Raw genomic sequence first — 24,615 nt, 5'->3', positions numbered from 1 at the left:
ACAGATGGATGGACAAATGTGTGAGAGGAGAAAGAATCATTTTTGTCAGAAACTCCTTATCTAATGACCAAGATAAAAACAACTGTTTTTGAAATTCTCATTCTATCTCCACTTACAACTATAGAAGAAAGTAAAGTGAAAGATTTTATTTTAAAAAGGGAAGAATTTTGTTGCCATCCAATTCATGCTGCTGCAAGTCTGCTGGATCCAAGATTCAGAGGTGGAAATAAAAGTGTTGACAGCGCTGTGACTGTGTTTGACTGGATTATAAAACAAGCATCACATTTAGGACTTGGTGTTGGGAAGGTACTTTCAAATATTGCAGAAGATAGAACACCTTCAGGGATTTGGTCCAGGAATGCAATCTGGGATTCTGCCAAACATATTCCTCCTGCAACATGGTGGCAAGGTCTCTGCACAACACAGCCTCTGACTACTCCTGCTTCTTGCCTTCTTCAGATTCCTCCATCTTCTGCAGCATGTGAAAGAATCTGGTCTATGTTTGGAAACACTCACACTAAATCAAGAAATAAACGGACATGTGAAAGGGTAGAGAAGCTTGTTTCAATCCAGGCAAAGCTTCAGTTTTTAGACGTCCATCATAAGTGTGATAATGACAGACACAACAGAGGAGCTGCAGAAGCAGAGACTGAAACTGATAATTACAGCTCAGAAAATGATTCTGATTAAATTTCATGCCCATTCATTGCAAATTAGTCCCACTCCCTTCTATACACTTCCTCCCTCTTCAATTCTTTTGATGAGAATGGGTTTTTTTTTTAAATTTAGTATTGCGGAGAGAAAATATGAATAATTGTTACATCTGGATTTTTAAAAATTGTTTTGTGGAGGTTTTTTGTCTGTTCCACATAAACTAGTACACTGTTCAGGAGATTGTTGCTCCATTTGTACAATCACAAATAAATATTGCTTAAGAAGTAAATTGTAATAATTGTTTGGATGCACTATATTTTTAATATGCTAGTTGTGATAATTTTATGCCAAGTAAAATTGTTCATAGTCATATTTTATGTTCCTAAAGTAACAGAATGACTTTCAATCTGGAAAATAAAAAAAAGTGCTAATATAGCATTTTTTTTCAATTTTTCCAAAAATTACTGTTTTTTTCTGAGCTTCAAAATTTCCGGAAATTTTACATCTCTAGGCAAGACTGATGGTTCATGGATTTGGGACCCACAGTTTTATCTAACTGTTCGGTTGGACCTGGTTCCTCCAGATGTGACTGGACCTGTGAGCCGGTCATGTCCAATGGTCTTTCTGAGGGCTGGGGGAGCCGTGCATGGCCTCCCTAACCCTCAGAAGGCCTTTTGAAGGTCTTGAGGCATCCCCAGCCCTCAGAAGTTCCTATGGATGTGACCAGAGAGCAGCTCTGGCCACATTCAGAGGATTACAGGGTGTCTGACCCACAGATTTCATTATCCATGGGTTTTGGCATCTGCAGGGGTTCCAGGAACAGAAACTCCACAGATGCTGAGGCATGACTGTACTTAAATCAGCTGACATCAATTACATTTACAAATGCTCAACTTTTCAGCTTAATTATGACCTATATCTGTGGTTTTTCAACTGGTGGTACAAGATACCACCAATGGTATGCCAGGCGGTGTTGGGTGATATACATAGCATCCACTGCCTGGCAGTGAGATAGTAACGAGAGCTTCCAATGGCGATTGGAAGCTAGAGTTGGCAGGCAGAGCTCTAGTGAGTAGTTTTCAAGTGCAAGAAAAAACTCTCCCGCCCACCTTAGCCTCCTAATGACCTTGGAAGCTCCTGTTGTGGTCTTCGAACTTGTAAATAACTGTTGATGATTTCATTTCCAGTTACTTCCAGTGGTACCTCCTAGGACAGCATGATGGCAAGTGGTATATTAGGAGAGAAGCATTAAGAAAAACTGGCATACATTATAACAGCCGTCTGCTTTTTTGCTTTTGTAGACACAAGGTACACTTAAAGCTTATGAAAGCCTAGAAATAGGAGATTGTTTCCCATCTTTAAAAGACTCATCGCTTGCCTCAAGACCCCAAGCCTATGGGCTCTTAGCACTTGTTAAAACAATTCTGGCAGTGCATGGAACAGGGCTGTTCAGCACACAGAACAGGGCAGTGGTGGGGAGGAGGGTGGACTGGGACTGGAAAGGAGGCAGTTTCAGTGGCAGTGGTGCATGCTGAAACCTAACTCTCGTCTTGGTCTTGACCTACCTTCCAACGTCCAGGCAGACTTGCACCAGTGATGTCACTGGCACAGGTCCAAGTAGACTCAGCAAGGGCCTAACCTGGGGCAAGGGACCAAATATTCCCTTCTGGAAGTTAGAACTTTCCCACAGGGTGCAGAGGGCATCCCGTTGGCACTGCTGCATCACTGCATGGGGAGTTACAGTGGATTGGGCTGCTAGAATCTGGATTGGTTATATAGGATTAAAAATTGTATGGCATTCCAGGTTATAACTAACTTCCCACTGTACCTAAAGTCACAAAAACAGTGATTCTCACACTTTTTTGCACCAGGAGTCACTTCTTAAAATGACATTCTGTCGGGACCTGCCTAACTTTATGAGACTAAAAACAGTTTCACCTTCCCAGCTGCTTAAACCTGCTTTTATCCTTTTAACTACAGTGGGCGGCTGCTTCCTGGAGCATTTGTTGAGCTCCTTGTTCACTGGACCAGGACTGTTCTGGTGACCTTGCATTCCCATTTGCCTGGCCTTCTAGGGAGGCCAAAGCAACTTGCCTACTCATGAGCAGTAGTGACAGAATAGGAATTGGGAATGGAAGCATGATGGGATGTGATAGATCAGGGGTGTCAAAGATATGGCCCATGAGCTGAATCTGGCCTGCAGAGCCATTTCAGGCTGCCTCCCGGGCTTTGGGGGAGTTCTGGGACTGCCCCACCCCCACTTGCGCCAACCGCGACTGGAGCTCTGTAGCCAGAGAGAGTTCTGAGGACCAGAGCAGCACCGCACGGCATCCCTGGCCCTCCCTCCTGCTGCAAGCGGTCCTCACCCGTGGCTGGAAGGGGCGACTGAAGGCTGGAGTAGATGTGCACGGCATCCTCCATCCTCCCTCCGGGCGCAAGCAGGGCTCGCCCACAGCCAGAGAGGGTTTCGAGGGCTGGAGAAGCTGCGTGCTGCGTCCCCAGCCCTCGGTCCTCCCTCCAGCCGCAGCAGGAGCTCTCCCGGGCTTCAGTCACTGCCAGAGGGGGTCTGGAAACTGTAGCCGCTGTGCGTGGTGTCCCTGGCCCTGGAACACCCTCCGGCCATGACTAGTGGCAGGTAGGTGGGGGCTGGGGGAGCGACCAGGAGGCTTGGCTGTCTGGCGGGCATGGGATGCTTGGTGGTAGAATGGGGCCTGGGGTGTGTTGGAGTTGGGGTGGCCATCTATGTTAAAGAAGGGGTAGAATCCAGCAGAGATTGAAGGTGGGTTTGACTCCACCATAGAATTGCTGTGGATTAAATTGCCATGCTAAAGGAGCAATACTGGGGGCATACTGCTGTCGTCTAGACCAGAAATCTGAAGAGGACCTTGAAATGAAGAAACAGATCAGGGAGGTGTTGAGGAGTTGTAAACATGGGGGGACTTCAATTATCCTGCATCGACTGGGTCAATTTGTGCTCTGCTCATGTAAGAGACACCTGATTTCTTGACATGCTAAATGACTGTGCCTTAGAGCAGCTAGTCATGGTGCCCACCAGAGGACAGGTGACTCTGGATTTAATATTGTGTGGTACTCAGGACCTGGTTAGAGATGTCAATGCTGCTGAGCCATTGGGAAACAGTGACCATGTTGTGATCTGTTCTGTCATGCATGTTGGGGGAAGAGTACCAGGCAAATCTGACACAAAAACTCTTGTCTTCCATAGGGTGGACTTCCCTCAAATGAGGAGGCTAGTTAGAAAGAAGTTGAAAGGGAAGGTTAGAAAGAGTCTAATCTCTCCAGAGTGTGTGGAGACCTTTAAAACAACAGTAATAGAGGCCTAGCAGAAGTGTTTACTGCAAAGGAGGAAGGGCTTGACTAAGTCCAGGAGGGTGCCCACACAGCTAATGAGCAAAGGTTGAGAGGCTGTAAAGGGAAAGGAAACTTTCTTCTATAAATGGAAGTCTTGCTTGAATGAGGAGAATAAAAAGGAAGATAAACTCTGGCAAAAGGAATGTAAGAAGATGATACAGGAGGCCAAGAAATACTTTGAGGAAGACATGGCCAGCAATATTAAAGGAAATAATGAAAGCTTCAAATATGTTAGGAAGCAGGAAACCTGCCAGGGAAGCAATTGGCCCTCTGGATGGTGAGGGAGGGAAGGGGAGATAAAAGGAGACTTGGCGATGGTAGAGAAAATAAATGAGTTCTTTGCATCCATCTTCATGGCAGAAGACCTGCCGGCAGATATCACTGCCTGAATGGCCCCTCTGACTAAGGAATTAAGTCAGATAGAGGTTAAAAGAGATGGCATTACAGACCTAATTGACAAATTAAAGATCAGTAAGTCACCAGGCCCAGAGGGCATCCATCCAAGGGTTATTAAGGAACTGAAGAATGAAGTTGCTGATCTTTTGACTAAAATATGCAACTTGTCCCTTACAAGGTGCCAAGATGATTGGAGAATAGCAAATGTCTTTGCTATTTAAAATGATCTTTAAAAAGGGAAGGAGAGGGGACCCGGGAAACTTTAGGCCGGTCAGCCTAACATCTGTTCCAGTTAAGATGGTGGAATGCTTCATCAAAGATAAAATCTTAAAACATATAGACCAGCCATTTTCAACCACGGTGCCGTGGTACACTGGTGTGCTGCAAATGGTCCCCAGGTGTGCTGCGGAAAATTGAGAGGTCACTAATTAGTAGGGCCATTTGGGGGTGTGAGCACCCCATTGACAGCACAGTGTGCCTTGTCAATTGTCAAAAAACTGATGGTGTGTCTTGACCATTTTAATGCCTTGCCAGTGTGCCATGAGATGGAAAAGGTTACTGACATGGATGAACAAGCCTTGCTGATGGAGAATCAGCAGGCTTCTGTAAGGGTGAGTCTTGCCTTACAAACCTTTTAGAATTCTTTGAAAAGGTCAACAGGTATGTGGATGCAGGAGAACCTGTGGATATTACATATCTGAATTTTCAGAAGGTGTTTGACATGATCCCTCACCAAAGGCTGCTGAGAAAACTTCAGTCAGGGATTTAGAGGGCAGGTCCTCTCATGGATTAGGAACTGGTTGAAGGAGGAAGTAGAAGTAGAGAGTGGGTGCCAATGAGCAATTTTCACAATGGAGAGTGGTGAAAAGTGGTGCGCCCCAAAGTTATGTCCTGGAACTGGTGCTTTTCAACCTGTTCATAAATGACCTGGAGAAGGGTTAAGCAGCGAGGTGGCTAAGTTTGCAGACAACACCAAACTTTTTCGAGTGGTGAAGACCAGAAGAGATTGTGAGGAGCTCCAGAAGGATCTCTCCAAAATGAGAGAATGGGTAGCAAAATGGTAGATGTGTCTCAACGTAAATAAGTGTAAAGTCATGCACATTGAGCAAGAAATCAAAACTTAGGCTAATGAATTCTGAGCTGTCTGAGACAGATCAGGAGGGCTCTTGATGTGCTGGTGGACAGCTCAATGACAGTGTCGACCCAATGTGTGGCAGCGGTGAAGAAGGCCAATTCTATGTTTGGTACTGTTAGAAAAGGTATTGAGAATAAAACATGCCATTGTACAAATTAATGGTAAGGCCACACCTGGAGTATTGCATCCAGTTCTGGTCTTTACATCTCAAAAAGGATATAGTGAAAAATGAAAAAGGTGCGGAAGAGAGGGAACAAAATGATTACTGGTCTGGGGCACCTCCCTGAGGAAAGGCTTCAGTGTTTGGGGTTCTTGAGTCTAGAAAAAAGACGCCTGAGGGAGGGACATGATTGAGACATACAAAATTATGTAGGTGATGGATAGAGGGATGTTCTTTTCCCTCTCACGCAACACCAGAACCAGGGGACATCCTCACTAAAATTGAGTGTTGGGAGAGTTAGAAGAAAACATTTCTTTACTCAGTATGTAATTAGTTGTGGAACTCCTTCCCAAGGATTTGGTGATGCATCTGGCCTGGATGCTTTTAATCCCTTTAAGGGATTGGACAAATTTCTGGAGGAAAAGTCCATTACAAGTTACAAGCCATGATAGGTATGTGCAAGCTCCTGAAGAAGGCTACCTCAGAAGGCCAGATGTAAGTGAAGGCACCAGGATGCAGGTCTCTTGTTATTTTGTGTGCTCCTTGAGGCATCTGGTGGGCCACCATGAGATACAGGAAGCTGGACTAGATGGGCCAGGGGGACTCTTCTTATGTTCGTATGCGTAAATGTGCATGTGTGACTCCGTTTCACTTTCCATAGGGCTTCATTCATTTTCCTTGTCAGCTATCAGCTTGTCAGTTTCACAACTCACCCACAATCAGGTTGCAACCCACTGGTGGGTCCCAACCAACAGTTTGGTAAACAATGCACTAAAAGATAATATTGAGGCAGAGAGAAAGCTTCAAAGTCATCTTCAAATTGAGAAAAAAGTAAGCAAAGTTACTGGGTCATATTGCAGCCATTGTTAACTGTTTGGTATTAATACTAAAACATTTCAAGGAAGCAAACTGTGAACATGAAACAGTATTCCATAATTACTGAAATTATGACAGATGAGCTATATAAGCTGCGTTCCAACCTTGACCTAGCTGGTGATAGCTGGTGATAGTAAAAATGGCAGGAAGACCAAGAAATCTGAATAAATAAGCATCAAATTTATTGAATCATGAATAATTTAAGACTGGTACAATCATTAGCTTTATTCTCCATGACACAGGATGGGAGGAGAGGTCAGGACAAGGCAGAGGGAGGCATGATCTCAAATAGACCATTTGCAAATTCAATCCTAAATGGTAACAGAAATTAAATAGGGAGGTGGGAAAAGAAAGTCATACTGTACACAAAATACTCAAGTCCTAGTTTTTCTCTTTAAAAATGGCTAGAAAAAATCCATCAAAATGCAGCACTTGTAATCAAATATTTACAATTCTATGTTACAATGAAAAAAATGTACACCTTAGAGAACTTTTCTTGTAAATGGTTCCACTGGAAACAACTAGATCAAAACAGCAACCTTCCATTTAATATCCACAATTTTTTTTATACTTTTTTCTTTTGTTTTCCTTAAAAGAGAATTGCCACGTAGACAAGAATCAAGACACAGAATATCAAAATTTTGAGCGTCAATAATGCAAGATTGTTGGGGTTTTCTTCTTCTTTTTCTCCAAAATATACAAAAGCAAACAAAACAAAAAGGCTAGCCAAACCTTCCCCATCTCTGCACCATTACCTAAAGGAGAAAACAAAAGCTGATCAATGACTTGTACTATCCTTGGCAATTATGAAGGAAAGGGCAATTTCTATGCTTCCAATTTATAACTAAATACGAATGTTGCATAGAGTCTCGCACTTCAAAAATGGAAATCATACAAATGTTGTGTGTGGGGAGGAAAAACTGGAAGTCATCTAGATAAAGCAGAAGTCATGCTGAAGGGAGAGCGTTTGGTTCAACAATCCTGAAAAGATGAGCTAGGTAAGAAGTGTACAAAACAGGCAACCCTGCTTCCCGAAGTTTCAGAAAGGACATTACAGTTGTGTGACAATGAAAAATGACCCCAAGTAAATTATTTGTCAGTGGCCCAAAACTAGGGTCTCAGAGAGCAAAACAAGACAGAATTCTTGTTCTGTTTATGGCAACAGGCTAGGTGGAACAATAAACTGGAATATCTAATAGCAGACTTATATTACAAGTCAATTCAAAGGCAATGAAGTAAATTACACCATGGTGTGGAGTTAGCTCCATCTATGGGACACAATTCACATGTCACTTTTCTCCCAGTGATATTATTCCTGCAAATAAGTTCTGTTTCTTGGTATCAATAAAAATATAATGCTCCAATTCCACTATTTTACTGGAGGAGTCAGTCCATTCATGCATCCTTTTGCCTATGCAGAACGGCACCTTTCTTTGAAATGATTTGACAGGTTCCTCAGCCCACAGGGGTGCATAGAAGAGTGCATAAATCCACTGAAATATTACATAATACGCTAATAAGGAATCAAGTTGTCAAAGGTTTTACATGTCACATTTTCAGACATTTTTGCAGCAGGAACTGCTTGACTGAAAATGTGTGTATATGATTCTAAACCATGTTCCCAAATAGATACAATCAATTGAACAGCATGGTTTCTGTTGAACGATTAAGCCCTTGAGGCACAATCAAAGATGGTTTAATCCAGTTTTCTACGCCATGTTTTTATTTCTAAGGTCAACTGCCATCTTGGTTAGGGCGAACAGAATCCTCTAGGGTTTCTATGTACAAGTTCAAGGTGTAGCAACCTATTCTACAGTTCCCATGTTCAGATGGAAAAGATCCTCCTCACCCAGAACACTACAAGGTGGTTTACTCCAAACAGGATCTAACTGCTCTTAGAACACAAAAAGCAGAGGAGATGGTTGCTGCCTGGTTACACCTTTTTCAAGTACTGCAGAAAAGCAGAATCTCAGAGCAATCAACTGTGTGACCACCACACTTCCAACAAGACTAGATGGTATACTCTTCAAACGCAGCAGTGACAAAGGAGTTCAAAGGTAGAATCGCTTCTTACTATGCAGTTCCATATAGATGCCACAGTGTAAGTGCAGCACCTCTCTCATCTCTCCTACCGTACTCTAACTTGTGGGTACCGCAGGTACCCACAAGTTTCTCAGTCTACCTGCGGGAAGACTGCACTCATGTCTATAGGGAATTCCTTGCCTGTATAAAGTACAGGTCCTTCCAGCTTCCAGAAAAACAAGCAGCACTTCTGCTGCCAGATCACTGCTGCTTCTGCTGCTATTGATCACATCAGTCTGGGTACAATTAAAGCAACTTGCAAGTCCCCGAGCTTATGGCGGAGGCTTCCCACATTGAAACATCAATGGGGCTCAAAAGACAAACAGCAGAAACATGTAACTGAGGAACCAGTCCTCACCAAGGTTGACACAGATTGGGTGTGGGGCCTTCCAAAAGTGAGAGGACTTGCAAAGTCTTCTTCCTGTAGAATGCTTTTGAAATCATTCCTGTGGAAGAATAAGAACAACAGGAACTGACAATCCTTGTATATTTAAAAAGAAAATTTAGTGAGGAGGAGCCAGTAGGAACATAGTATTCTTTCAAAATGATTTCCATGGAGGAACACAAATATACTTCCATGAAATAAAGCGTTATGTTGGAAAAAGTTCAGTTTTTTCTCTATGTTGTTGTAAGCATCTATTCAAACATTTAGAAAAAGCATGTGATATAATTCTCCTGGAACTCCGTACTTCTGAATGGAGGTGGCTGTCATAGTTGAGTGGTCTGAATTTGCTAAGAACTCCCTGCATGTAGCAAAGCAGAGAGAAGGTTAGGCAAGACTCTTTTCCTGACATACTAGGTTTCTACATAGGAGCTTTTGACCTGGAAGACCTTTAGAACCTGCACCTCATCATCAGTGCAAGGAAGCAGAAAGTAGCGTCCTGAAAAATACTTCCCCCTAACTTGCGTTTTCTAGCTTATTGGCTTGATTTGCCGAGGATTCTGGATTGGCGAGGGGCATTTTCAGTCACCAGATGAGAATTATGCAGGTTTGCTAAGTAACACTTTTCTATTTTTGTTAAGGGAAAACAGTCAGGAATCCTCTCTGATTAAATAGTTAATGCCCATTTGAGCAAAGTGAAACACCCTTTTGCAGATTGCTCATCCATGCTAGAAAAAGAATTCATGGGAGCTGCATCGCAACAAGCTCAAAAGACAACAGGTTACGGTTTAGCTCATGCCACTGAAAGTAGAAAGTTATGAGGTATAATAAAAACTACGAGCCAGGTAACCAAGTCACAGTAGCAGGACTGTGTGTCTGTTGCATCATATTAAACTCACGAAGGTTTGCACGCTCTTTACAAAACTGCGGCAAATATTCTACCTGCACATATAAAGACCACACAAAAAGAATTCATTGCTTCCTGCTAGCTGAGCAGTGATGCCATTCAGTTTCATATCAAAGATTTTGTTTATTCCCCCTTCATTGGATACGCAATATATTATTAGCTGCAACTTGATATGGAAATTCTGAAAAGCTCTCCCTCTCTCTATCATTTCCCTCCTTGGATTATTGTCACATTTTAAAACGAAGTAAATCTTGTATCTTTATTACAAACTATATTCACAGCAACTCACGTTATTGAACTCCAAGAGATGACTTCTATAGCCCTGTTTCCTTTAAATAAAAAAACCCATCATATACAGCACTAATGGAATTTGAACACAATTAGTAGAAAGTAAGTAAGGCATCGCTTTAAAAAAATCAGCACCCAAAGATAGCTGAAAAGGCTTGTGTGTGTGTGTGCATGGTGTTTGTATGTGTCAATGTAGGAATCTGTAGCTCTATTGAGCTACAGCCTGAGTCTGTGGACTGGTTGCAGTTGTATTTTTTTAAATACACCCAATCCAGAGTGCAGTTCTTTGTAGGGTCTTCTTGTCCCCCAGGAGATGCACCAAGTCTAAACAGTGAATTTTTATTCTGTGTATTTGGACGAGACCCAAGAACCACTTTTCCTTCTTGGCCATGGGTTCAAGAACATGATCCTTCAAGAGCAAAAACCTTTAGAAAGAGGCCATTCTCCTATACATGAGACCTGGGTTAAACCAAACTGTTTACTTGGATTGTATTTTTAATGGTGCGAGCAGGATGGCATGTGCAAGCAATCTTCCCTGCTTCCTCCTTCCTTAGGATACTCTGAGACCCCCCAAAAATCAATCCCCCTCCAGTCATTCCCAAGAGTCCTTCAACTCCCAAGGGCAGCTTTCTGGGGGGCTCAGGGAACTAGGAAGGACAGAATGGGGAAGCTTGCCTGCGAGTGAGGTCATGCTCAACAACTTAAGCTACCTCACTGTTTTTAAAAACCAAACTAGTTGACTGACCTTAACCGATTCTACAGAGTTTAAACTCAAATGGATTCAGGATAATTAATAAGCAACAATTTTTTAAAACTACAAATATTGAGTATAAGGAGGAAGGTCTTAGCTTCCATATAACTTGGAAGAAATTTGCTTGTCTTCAGCAACTACATTTTGTCTCACGTCTTTTTTAGAAAGAGTGCCTGCCTTTTGATTTATCAGGACAATTTCCCTCCCTTTGATCTGTTTATATCTGAACTTGGGCATGCTGACCTTACACCAAAGAGACTAAAAATGCCTGTCCCTGGGGTGATAATTGATGTTAGACCAGAAAAGGGAAAGGCAGAATTAAATAAGGATCACTCTGAAAACTGATTCTGTTTCTGACTTCAAAAGTCACTAGCCAATGCTCACAGAACCATGAAACTAGTTCAAAGAGCCCAAAGGATTTTAGATCTAAGTCTCTTCAGATCCTGATCAGTGCCTCTACAAAATTCTGAAGAACGCTGGTTAACATGGTGTTCCAGAACCAAAAGAATAATTTAAGGGTATATGCAGTATTTGCACATAGAGACTGATAGCCATAGAGGGGATATGAATGTGTGGAAGGGATATCAAGCACAGTGCACAGTGTGCACAGTGAAGCACAGCTTGAACTTTTCACTGCAGCAGGTCCTGTCACTGAAGAGACAAGCTGCCATCTGGTTTTAACAGAGCTGCATGCATATTCTTAAAGTCTTTTCCCTATAATTGTAGCACCAGTTATTTGGATACTAGTCAAAACGGCCATAGTTAACAAAAAACAACAACAACAACAAAAAACACAAAACTGCTGAAAACCTTCATTTTGGTTTACTGGAAATTACCAGATGTGCAGTACTAGTGCTTGGGGCACCGCACCTACTGCGTGCAGATAAGGTAAATACAGAAAGCCAGGGTCTCAAACCGGCAAGGAGAATAGCCTTTTGTTGTTGTTTTGTGTATGTGTGAGTGTGGACATGCTCAAATGCACACATTTATGTATGCATGTGTGTTTGAACACTTTAAATTTCCCTGCTTTGCAGTTCTTTGCCTTTTGGGGAACATTTTCACCAAGGCAAGCAGTTGCATTATAGCACCAGAACTATCTGTAGCTGAGGTTAGCCTGCAAAGATGACTTGTAAAAATTCAGCCATCACAGAACCAGTTTGGTCAGAAGCAGAAGCAGAATAGGCAAGATCCACCCCATTGTATCCTTATCTGGACAGTACATGGCACAAAGCTGTTTTGTTTCATAGCTTTGAAGGCAAGTATTTTTCCTTTCTTTCCCTGCCCCCAGAAATCACTATGACTAATATTACTGCTTTTTCATGAAAGAAAAAAATGTATTCAGTGTCTTAGGCATGTGAGCTCACAGCAATGTCAAAAGAACAAAAAACAAAATTAGTGCAGTTCTTATTATTAAAGAAAAAAAATTAAAAACACAATACAAAAACATCAACTGGGTTGCCTGCACCCATATTTGAGACTGACTAGGGTGGGGGTGGGAGACGGGAGGGGGTGGAAAATGTTTGTATTGTTCTTGCAGCTCTAATACTGCGATGTCCACCTGGACCAAAGACCAACTAGTCTCATGGGTTGGCGACTGGATTCTCTGAGCGAGGCAGGAGAAGGACAATGAAAAGCCACTATTTCTGCTGGTTTCACATCACAACGTTGACTCCAGAGATGAGTCAAGGATGTCATCATGATGACTATTGCTGTTGGAATCGCTGTCGTAACTCTGCGGGCTGGAATAGTTAGCTGCCTCTTGCAATCTCATCAGCATATTCATCTGCAGAAACACAGAAAGGATGGCAAGAATCATTTCAATGCTAATCCTGCTTGCATGAGCATCTCTTGAGTAACTTCGAACAATTAACACACAAGGAATTGGGACACTGTATGAACCACATAGTACTTGCAGCTAGCATTCAATATCCTAAAGAAAGAAGCATGGAGTCAGCAACTAAGAGCGCAATCCTAACTCACTTTCCAGCTTTGACATAAGGGAACAAACATTCCCTTACTCCTCGTGTACCACCTCCACGAGTACCACCCAACTGCAGGATGCAGCACACGTCCCATTAGCACAGCTATGCCAGTGCTGGAAAATTGGTTAGGTTTTGGGACTAATCCACTTCCCAAAGCATCTCAAATTTTTGCAGGGTAGCATGCAGTGTGAATCAAGCTGAACAACGCTGTGTGGAGGGATGTCTCAGCCAATACGTGTTTTGACAAGTTCTAAAGTTGCAGTGGTTCTAGTAGTGCAAAGGAACATAAAATACTGCTGGATCAGACCCAAGGGTGACGTGGTCCAACATCTGGTTTCTCACAGCAGCCAACCAGATGCTTCCAGGAAGCCCACAACCACAGCATGAAGACCACAGCTTTCCCCCACTATTGCTCCTCATCAAAAGGTATTCAGAGGCATACTGTCTCTGAACCTGGATGTTCCAGAGCTACCATGACCATCAGACCTGACTTCCAAGGATCTTTCTTATCTTCTTTTGAAGACATCTAAGCTAGTGGCCACTATTACATCTTTGGAGAAGAGAATTCCACAAGTTAATTATGTGAACATCTTTGTCACTTTCTTTGTGAATCTACTGCATTTCAATTTCATTGGCTGGTCCTGAGTTCTAGTATCATGAGAGAGGGAGAAACACTGCTCCCTTTTCACTTTCTTCCCATCAAGCATAATTTTGTAAACTTCTACTACAATTTCGATTAATTTTTTCTAAACTAAAAAACCAACTTTTTTTTAATTTTTTGATTGCTTAGTCACCAGTTTGGAGTTAGCTCTTGATGTTTTTCACAATACAATTGGAAGTTCAGTACCTGAGTAACTTGGTATCATCTGCAAATTTAGTGACCACTTTTTATTCCTAACTTCCTAAGCAAGTTAAGTAACACTAGTCACAAAACAAAATCTTGAGGAACCCCCTTTACCCCAGAAACTGTCTGTTTACTTGTACTCTAATAAGTTACATATAAAGCAGACTTATACTGTCAGACCCATCAGTCCCTCTAGCTCAGCACTGTCTGACTGGCAATGGCTCTTCAGTGTTTAGATTGATCTTTCTCTGTCCTGCTTGGAGAAGCCAGGGATTAAACGAGAGCTTTCTGCATATAAAGCATGTGTTCTGCCACATAGCTAGGCCTCTCCTTACAACAACCTCTGAAAGCTGAAGAAGGCAAGTCTCACCAGAGGATCTCCTTCAGCATCACTGGGTGGAATTTGCTTGCTGGTTGAACCTTCCCGCGGCATGGCATAGCCATCAAATCCAACATCTTCAGGTCGCAGCTGCAGCAAAGGAGGCCATTCATGGTGTTGTGGGGTGGCTGCCCATGGATAAGTGTCCATTACCCATTTGGCAGGGTCTTCCCAAGGTGCTCTTCTTCCATACAACTGCAGACAAGCAGAAAAATTATGAAAAGGCTGGAACATTTATAGGCACTGGAATTATTGCAGCAATGCTCTTTTGTTTCACTCTAACACTCTTTAACATGATGACTCAGAGAGAAAGAACACTTTAGATGGTGGGTCAAAACTTGTGTTCATTTCCCTACTCCCTTGTTTTCCTTCTGTATGATAAAGCCCTGTATATCTATGGATTATCGATAACACGGGCCAACACACATTTTGCTTCCTTAAATGTTACACCAATTCCTGGGTATATTTGGGGTGCCGATTCAAAAAATGGCATCCGTTTTGCCATCTCCAAAACTAGATGTGATAGGGCAAAACGGATGCCATTTTTTGAATAGACACCCCAAATTCATATCAAACCACCATAAAGTTTGGGAAAAACTTTTCTGACCCTCAATTTTGTAGGCCTGTGTAATCATTGCAAATGAAATGGTGCAGTGATTCCCAAACATATAGAATAGAAGACTCCTTTCAAAACACCTACATTTCTCACAGGTTGTTGTAATCATGATCACAAAATATTGGTTTCATATCTTAAAACAATGTGTTTAGAGAACCCTGGAATTCCTTATTATTATTATTGATTTATTAATATATATGTAATATTAATAATATTATTATAATTTTTATTTATAATTATATATGTTATATACCGCTTTCCAACAAAAAAGTTCACAAAGTGGTTTACAAAGAAAATCAAATAACTAATGGCTCCCTGTCCCAAAAGGGCTTACAATATAACAAGATGCTACACCAGCAGCCAGCCATTAGAAAAGTCACTGCTGGGGTGAGGCGGGCCGGTTACTCTGCTCCTGCTAAAAAAAAAAAGGAGCTCCCACTTGAAAAAGTGCCTCTTACCCAGTTAGCAGGAGCTAATATGAAATGTTCCCTAAAGAAAAGATAATTAACTTTATACAAACTTCCTGAAACACTGCATAATGGCTTGACAGAAATCTATGATTTAGCCACTTTGGGAATAGCTTTGGTCCCCCTATCTCAAAAAGGGTATGATAGTGCTGGAAAAGGTGAAGAAGAGGCAACAACCCACTGACATTGGTTAATGCATGAGAACCAAGTGTGTTCACGCCAGAGCCCTCTGCAATGCACTGGGATTCCACAGCAGACAAGATGATGTGAATATGGTTCCCCCAAGCTAGACATTGCACCAAGGCACCACTGCACTAAGAACAATGATGTTACATTAAATTGTGAATATGAGGCTCAGTTGACAGCATATAATAAAAATCAAATCTTTTCCCATTGGCGCAGAGGAAAAACCAGCCAAGTCAGCCTTCAGGGAACAGTATGGGGCTTTTAGTATGGGCCCAGATGAAAGCAAAGAAGGCCAACCATCTTCTTTGTGAACGCTGTACCAGAGAAAAATGTTACTGGCAATGGAAGTAAGAAACTTCTCAGGTCCTGGAGGTAAGAAGACTTTCTGATCATATTTTGTTTTAGACGAAAAATGATAAAGTTCAAAAGGTGCCTCTGCCAAACTGTTTGCGCGAATGTTTACTTTCCAAGTCATCAAGAACTACACACTTCTGTTTTGGGGCCAAAGCTGCCAAAGAAAAGGCAACTCAGTGCATTTGAGTCTTTTACTTCAAAGGCAGGTCCGGCTGAACATTCTGAAGAGGTCCTTTGATTTTAATGGAGCTCTCAGCAAAACACTCAAGCAAGCCTGCCTCGTGGAGCAACAGGATCTTATGATTACCTATTACACTTAGCTTCTTGGGCTGGCCAAATTATTTAAATATTACTAAGACTGGAGCACATAAATTAGTTACCAAGTGAAAAAGAGCATTCACATTTTCATGTCTGTAAATCAGGAGTTTTAGGTGGCTGCCTTTGGGGGGAATTGCATCTTACTTGCTAACTGTTTGCTTTGGTAATTCTTACTCCAAAATATATTATATGATGGTACATTAAGCAGCAATACCCCTGGGGAGTTAAGGGTGCATTATGAAAACATTGGAATGTCATTAATCCTGTTTTCAGTGCTAACTATACCCTTGCTTGCAATGCCCTTTCAAGTCATTGTATGATAGACAATATCATTTCCCCCCGCCCCAGAAAACTGAAAAGCAATTTCAGCCGAAAAGTGCTTTTCAACCAGATTAATCCTAGAGCCTTTGCTATGTAATATGCCCATGCATTAGAATAAGTTCTCAAACCAAGAAGGTCTAGAAGACAGAAAAAATGGTGTGCTTACATTTATAAGAATATTGTGGTGGAATCAGATAAGCACTCCAAGTCCTATTTTACCCGCCATCCCTTCATCAAATGTGTCCATTGTCAGGACTGATCTCACCCATTTCTCACTTTTAAAACATAGTTTTGCACTAGGCAGCACCCAGAAGTTTTTAAAAATGACTTGATGGAACAGCCATTCATTTGGCCTTTGTGACTGACCTACCATGGCGAGCAGTCTCTTGAGTAAAGCATTAACAAACACAACTGGTAACCAAAAATACAGTAGTGGAGGACAAAAACCATGACTGCAGTTAGTTGGTTTTTTTGTTTTGGTAAGACTGAATTCTGCCAATTTGAAGCTTGCAGAAGCAAACCTGGCCTACAGTGTCTTCCTGAATGCATTCAAGGCCCTGGGTGAGCAAAGCATTGCTTAAAGGACCATTTTCAGATTTTAAAAGCAAACAATGTTCTTCCCAAGTATTTATTTCGCTCAACAAGAGTGTGAGAACAGATATCCCACAAACAGGACCCAAGTACATAAGAAGAGCCCTGCTGGATCAAATGTACATCTAGTCCAGCATCCTATCCCCCACAACCAGCCATTTGTCTCTTGGAAGCCTACAAGCAGGAATAAAATTCCCCAGTCCCATAACTGCTCCCTTGCAACTGATATCTGGAGATGTACTGCTATTGCAAGGGGCAATGGGTGGCGGCTGTAAGGTCCTTGCTATCTCCCTGTTCTCTTCCTCCTCTTCCATTTCTTCCTATTCAAAAAGTGAAGCACATCCCCAAGTAAACATTGTTCATGGTCATTTTCTGGCATATACACTGTGTGACTGCACAACCCCACCGATTTCCACAATGTAAGTCTGTGCTTACACTTTTGAGGCCAGAGAGCAAAGCCAAGTCTACATTAAGCAGATGAGAGCCCCCTACTTGTTTCAGCCATGCCAGCCCTTTGGCTGGGATCCAAAGAGCTATTTTAGGCACGCCCAGTGAAACTTTACACTGTGTTTGAACTGTAGGTCCCAGATTATGAACGGGTTGACGGAACTCCTTCCATTTCAAAAGAAGTTTGTCATGTGACGGGGTGAGGATGGACTCTGTGGGCTGAGAAACACAAGACTAAATTTTCTTAGCGTTAATGACATTAGTAAATTCTTCAGACTCATATTGAAAAAAAGAGCTAAAAAGCAACAGACATCATTGGGAGGAGTTAAATAATCTTTATTTAACACCCTACAATGATGTGAAAGTTAATGGTCAGCATCCTGATATTTGCATTCAAACGAATGAAGAAAGTGGATTTCCCCTTCCCTTTATTATCTCTTTCAAAGTTTTTTATAGCACAACGTTAAAAAAATCAGTTAATATAGTTTACATCAGGAGTGCCCAAAGCCCGGCCCTGGGGCCACTCGAGGCCTCTCAATGCAGCCCTCAGGGAGCCCCCCGTCTCCAATGAGCCTTTGACCTTCCAGAGATTTGTTGGAGTCCACACTGGCATGACACAACTGCTCTCAGTGTGAGGGCAACTGTTTGACCTCTCGCATGAGCTGTGGGATGAGGGCTCCCTCCACTGCTTGTTGTTTTACGTCTGTGATGCAGTAGCGGCAGCAAAGGAAAGGCCAGCCTTGCTTTGTGCAAGGTCTTTTATAGGCCTTGAGCTATTGCAAGACCTTCATTCATTCATATAAGTTTGTGTTCTGGTCACGATAAGGAAACCGGATTTCTTGACGTGCTAAATGACTGTGGCTTAGATCAGCTAGTCACGGAGCCCACCAGAGGACAGGTGACTCTGGATTTAATTTTGTGCGGTACGCAGGACCTGGTTAGAGATGTAAACGTTACTGAGCCATTGGGGAACAGTGATCATGCTGCGATCCGTTTTGACGTGCATGTTGGGGGAAGAATACCAGGCAAATCTCTAACAAAAACCCTTGACTTCCGACGGGCGGACTTCCCTCAAATGAGGAGGCTGGTTAGAAGGAGGTTGAAAGGGAGGGTAAAAAGAGTCCAGTCTCTCCAGAGTGCATGGAGGCTGCTTAAAACAACAGTAATAGAGGCCCAGCAGAGGTGTATACCGCAAAGAAAGAAGGGTTCCACTAAATCCAGGAGAGTGCCCGCATGGCTAACCAGCCAAGTTAGAGAGGCTGTGAAGGGCAAGGAAGCTTCCTTCCGTAAATGGAAGTCTTGCCCTAATGAAGAGAATAAAAAGGAACATAAACTGTGGCAAAAGAAATGTAAGAAGGTGATAGGGGAGGCCAAGCGAGACTATGAGGAACGCATGGCCAGCAACATTAAGGGGAATAATAAAAGCTTCTTCAAATATGTTAGAAGCAGGAAACCCGCCAGAGAAGCGGTTGGCCCTCTGGATGGTGAGGGAGGGAAAGGGGAGATAAAAGGAGACTTAGAGATGGCAGAGAAATTAAATGAGTTCTTTGCATCTGTCTTCACGGCAGAAGACCTCGGGCAGATACCGCTGCCCGAACGGCCCCTCCTAACCGAGGAGTTAAGTCAGATAGAGGTTAAAAGAGAAGATGTTTCAGACCTCATTGATAAATTAAAGATCAATAAGTCACCGGGCCCTGATGGCATCCACCCAAGGGTTATTAAGGAATTGAAGAATGAAGTTGCAGATCTCTTGACTAAGGTATGCAACTTGTCCCTCAAAACGGCCACGGTGCCAGAAGATTGGAGGATAGCAAATGTCACGCCTATTTTTAAAAAGGGAAAGAGGGGGGACCCGGGAAACTATAGGCCGGTCAGCCTAACATCCATACCGGGTAAGATGGTGGAATGCCTCATCAAAGATAGGATCTCAAAACACATAGACGAACAGGCCTTGCTGAGGGAGAGTCAGCATGGCTTCTGTAAGGGTAAGTCTTGCCTCACCAACCTTATAGAATTATTTGAAAAGGTCAACAGGCATGTGGATGCGGGAGAACCCGTGGACATTATATATCTGGACTTTCAGAAGGCGTTCGACACAGTCCCTCACCAAAGGCTACTGAAAAAACTCCACAGTCAGGGAATTAGAGGACAGGTCCTCTCGTGGATTGAGAACTGGTTGGAGGCCAGGAAGCAGAGAGTGGGTGTCAATGGGCAATTTTCACAATGGAGAGAGGTGAAAAGCGGTGTGCCCCAAGGATCTGTCCTGGGACCGGTGCTTTTCAACCTCTTCATAAATGACCTGGAGACAGGGTTGAGCAGTGAAGTGGCTAAGTTTGCAGACGACACCAAACTTTTCCGAGTGGTAAAGACCAGAAGTGATTGTGAGGAGCTCCAGAAGGATCTCTCCAGAATGGGCAGCAAAATGGCAGATGCGCTTCAATGTCAGTAAGTGTAAAGTCATGCACATTGGGGCAAAAAATCAAAACTTCACATATAGGCTGATGGGTTCTGAGCTGTCTGTGACAGATCAGGAGAGAGATCTTGGGGTGGTGGTGGACAGGTCGATGAAAGTGTCGACCGAATGTGCGGTGGCAGTGAAGAAGGCCAATTCTATGCTTGGGATCATTAGGAAGGGTATTGAGAACAAAACGGTTAGTATTATAATGCCGTTGTACAAATCGATGGTAAGGCCACACCTGGAGTATTGTGTCCAGTTCTGGTCGCCGCATCTCAAAAAAGACATAGTGGAAATGGAAAAGGTGCAAAAGAGAGCGACTAAGATGATTACGGGGCTGGGGCACCTTCCTTATGAGGAAAGGCTACGGCGTTTGGGCCTCTTCAGCCTAGAAAAGAGACGCTTGAGGGGGGACATGATTGAGACATACAAAATTATGCAGGGGATGGACAGAGTGGATAGGGAGATGCTCTTTACACTCTCACATAATACCAGAACCAGGGGACATCCACTAAAATTGAGTGTTGGGCGGGTTAGGACAGACAAAAGAAAATATTTCTTTACTCAGCGCGTGGTCGGTCTGTGGAACTCCTTGCCACAGGATGTGGTGCTGGCGTCTAGCCTAGACACCTTTAAAAGGGGATTGGACGAGTTTCTGGAGGAAAAATCCATTATGGGGTACAAGCCATGATATGTATGCGCAACCTCCTGATTTTAGGAATGGGTTAAGTCAGAATGCCAGATGTAGGGGAGAGCACCAGGATGAGGTCTCTTGTTATCTGGTGTGCTCCCTGGGGCATTTGGTGGGCCGCTGTGAGATACAGGAAGCTGGACTAGATGGGCCTATGGCCTGATCCAGTGGGGCTGTTCTTATGTTCTTATGTTCTTAAGTTCATCTTTAATATATTCATTTATGTAAACTTATGTAAATTTATTCAAATTTTAAATGTAAATTAATTCTTTTTCCCCCCAGTCCCCAACAGAGAGCTGATGTGGCCCTCCTACCAAAATCTTTGGACACCCCTGGTTTACATTCTATCTGGACAGTGCAAGAAATGGTTACTAAGCAAATTTGTCCACTAGGTGGCACCATGTGATCTGAATGCAACACAATGTTACAAAACATGATTGTACCCTGATGCAATGACGCACAAGCAAACTTCAGTGGAATGGGGCAACAGGATCTTGGTAGCACTTTTAATCTATGCCCGTTCAGTTGAACATCTGTGTAAGTTCACTATATATGTCTATACAAGGATACATGAGCAGGGGCTCTTTCCACATGATTTATAACCCTGGAAATGCAGAGTTCCCTTTTACAGGAGGTCGATTTTGATGGTTATTTAAATGTCCAGATCAAGCTGTGATTAAAGATGCATGTGTCAGTCAATTCTGCAGTGTATGGTAAAGGTGTGCACTGATGCCCAGGTAGCTACTCTGCATATCCCCACCCAGGACAACCACCCCCAAAAGGTGGCTGAGACAATTGCACCTTTCAAGGAATGAGCGATGACCCCCCATTAAGGGAGTTTTCCCCAAGGACCCATACACCAATATATTAACACAACTACTTAGCTAGGGTACTAGTGGACCCCTTCCTACCCTGGGAGGCCTTTTGAAATGAGACAAACAGAGCCGTGGTCTTCCTGAACTGAGCAGTGTGATCAAGGAAAACACACCATATCTTCCTAATGTCAAGCACAGTGGTTCTCAAACTTTGTAGCACTGGGACCCACTTTTCAGAATCACAATCTGTCAGGACCCAATGGAAGTGATGTCATGGCTGGAAGTGATGTCTTCAAGCTGGAAAATTTTTAACATCCCCATACGACAAAATCAAATTTAAAGTTTACAATAAGGATAAGTTTAAAAATTTATCTAAAATAAAGAAGAACCCTTCTAACACTCCCAAGTAGTTGCTGATCTGTTTTTTTTTTTAAATTCCCCAAACATCTCAAAGGCTGTAATCCTATCCACACTTACCCAGTAGTAAGTCTCATTGACTATCATTGTTAAAAGCATACACACAGTAGCCTGTTAAAAGTTCAGATCTGTAACATTCCCCCAAATCACATACAATGGTAGCATCGTCTAACGTATTGAAATGAATGGAGACCCACCTGAAATTAATTTGCAACCCACCTAGTGGGTCCTGACCCACAGTTTGAGAAACACTGATCTAGCATGTGCCATCAATTTTCCTTCTCATGTATTGGTTTGGGACAGACAGATGGAAGCAACAACTTCTAAGGCTTATGGAAAAGCAAGTTGGCATGAAGACCAGATTGGACTGGGGAACTGCCTTATCTTGAAGGAAAATCCACAGCCATGAGTTTGAAGATAGCGCTACCAATTCAGACCCCAGTCTAGCTGATATGACAGCCACCAGAAACAGAGTTTTGCAGGTTAATTCTCTAGGAGGGACTCTTGCCACAGGCCTCACAAGTACTGCACATACCCAATTCAGCTTCAATTAGGGAAAACGGTAAACCATCGGTGGACTGAGCAAAGCCATTCCCTTCAAGAAATGCACAATGGAGCAAATGGGAGCTATAACAGTGGTCTGTTGGGCCCACAGTGAGATTTTAACTGGCAAACACAACCCTGCGTTTATCCAAAAATGTTGCAGCCCTGGGGTCACAGGGTGTGGACAGAAAGAAGGGTTGTTTCTGCCTTTTATTGTGATGCACAACTATGTTCTAAAAAAAATGATCTTTTATGCAAACTTATAGGTATGGGAGACAGAATTTCTAGAAGGGGGAATGGGTGCCAAAGATGACTATTATCCTCTGAGAAATTTTGTACTGCTATAGAGAACAATTCCTGCAGTGCATCAGCAGCCTGAAATGATTGAAGGAGGCTGCCTGCAAGGAGGGGCTGAGCTCTTAAGGAACAGGAGCTAAACTGGAGGACATTCAACCACATTTACATGACAAGTATGGGAAAAATGCTGGGGGGGGGGGCAAACTGCTGGCTGGGGGGGCAAAAAAAACCCTGCCCCCCCAGCTACGGCCCTGTTCCTAAGCTCTTTGCAGTGGACGGTATCCAAACAATCATTTCTGCTCGTTCTTCAGTCATTTCAGGACCAACACAGTTTCTAAAACATTGTTTCGGATTAGCACACATCCAACATGTTATAGCAATGACAAAATGTGACCTCTGTCTACCCATCCAAATTCATGAGCATTCTGTTCTTATGCAAAAAAATCAGCAGTCAATGGTGACCTTCAACATGCCAGTGAACCTTAAGACAATTACCAACCTGTAGACGAAACATGAAGCACAATAAATATTTAGATGCTGAGTCACTGCAGCCTTCAATAGAACTCTTTATCATGTCTACTCTACAGATATGTAGACTTGGGTAACAGCAGCAATGTTAGCTCAGTTACCTGATGCCCAACATATGCATGAGTTAAAATCATCATTGTGCTTCCATCTTCTTTTAAAAAAAACATGCAAAAAGCAGCATTGGGGAAGGTTTCTGAATTGAGACAGAACCCCACCACTACCACCCCAATGCAATCTGGACAAAAATGTCCCCCAGAAGTTGCTATTTGCCCTGGAAGGCAAATTGTTACTGCTCCATAACACTTTCACCCCAAACCAAAGCGAGGGGTCTCCAACAGGGAAATTTGCTCAACATTAATGAGATTTTCAATGAAGAAGCCCTCCAGAGCTCCACTGGGATGTTAAGCACCAAACAGGACACAATACCTAGTAACTGTCTTTGGCACATCAGTAGTTGAGCGGGCCTCATGTATTTGTGTTTTACTCTTTTTTCCCCTCGTGCTCTTTGAATAGGGTATGTTTCATATGCAGGTACCTCACCTGTAGCCCTTCTCTGACAGCTTCAAGAAGATAAGGAACGATGGAGTAGTTCCATAGATCAGTAAACCAAACTCTAGAACCATCCACATCTATGGGGCAAGACAGGAAAAGCCGTGGCCCTATGAAAAGAACAAGAAAATCACATGTTTAATGTTACTGGTCAGAATGCATTTTGAGCATTTATTCTATCATCATCAAACATGGAATAACAGAAGAAAGGGGGAAACACACACACACACACACACACACACACACACACACACACACACACACACACACACACACAAAACTTCTGTAGAGATTCCAGAGGGATAGCTGTTTTACAGGTCAATCCTAAAGCTGCCAGAGGTCCCCCTGGGGGAAGGGGACTTTTGGGGGAAGGGGACTATACCACAGGACTTTTGCCCCTTCCTAGGGGAAAGTCCTGCAATGAGGCTTCTCAAGTTTGCACCAGCTATTTTGCCAGAGCAGACTTGAGACACTCTGTGTCGGGCCAGACGGCCCAACAGGGAGTTCAGGATCTGGTTGAGCAGAGTTCAGCCAGTTTCACCCTGGTTCCTCCCCTGTCCTGCTCTTCCCCACTCCCCGCCTCCCCCCATCCCAATTCTACTTAACACTGGCTGGCGCTGCTGGAGCACTGGCCAGGCTTCCAAGCGGCACTGAGGTTCAGCACCATCTGATGCTGGCCCAGGGCAGGCGGCCCCTCCTTTCCAGGTGCTGCAGACATGCCTTATGGCACGTTTGCAACATCCATCACCAGTGCTGGCGCTCAGCGCAGGTGGGTGCTGCTACATTTTAGGATTGGGCCCTTAGGGCAATCCAAA

General features: G+C 43.1%; 1 protein-coding gene across 4 annotated transcripts in view; it reads right to left on the bottom strand.

The window, feature by feature from the left end:
- Positions 1–6,769: 6,769 nt before the first annotated feature.
- NAV2 (neuron navigator 2) overlaps positions 6,770–24,615 on the bottom strand; it is a 341,851-nt gene continuing 324,005 nt past the window's right edge. For all 4 annotated transcript variants that reach the window (XM_066636906.1, XM_066636923.1, XM_066636914.1 and 1 more), the window contains 3 exons: positions 23,792–23,910; positions 14,197–14,400; positions 6,770–12,783 (listed from right to left, as the gene is read on the bottom strand). In XM_066636906.1, coding sequence (XP_066493003.1) covers positions 12,658–12,783; positions 14,197–14,400; positions 23,792–23,910 — 449 coding nt within the window. In that variant the 3' untranslated portion in view covers positions 6,770–12,657. The remainder of the gene's footprint in view (positions 12,784–14,196; positions 14,401–23,791; positions 23,911–24,615) is intronic.

This window comes from Tiliqua scincoides, chromosome 1, assembly GCF_035046505.1.
Source record: "Tiliqua scincoides isolate rTilSci1 chromosome 1, rTilSci1.hap2, whole genome shotgun sequence".
NCBI classification, from domain to species: Eukaryota; Metazoa; Chordata; class Lepidosauria; order Squamata; family Scincidae; genus Tiliqua; species Tiliqua scincoides.
Note: the sequence above shows the minus strand (reverse complement) of the source record. Positions and strands in the feature narration are given on the sequence as shown.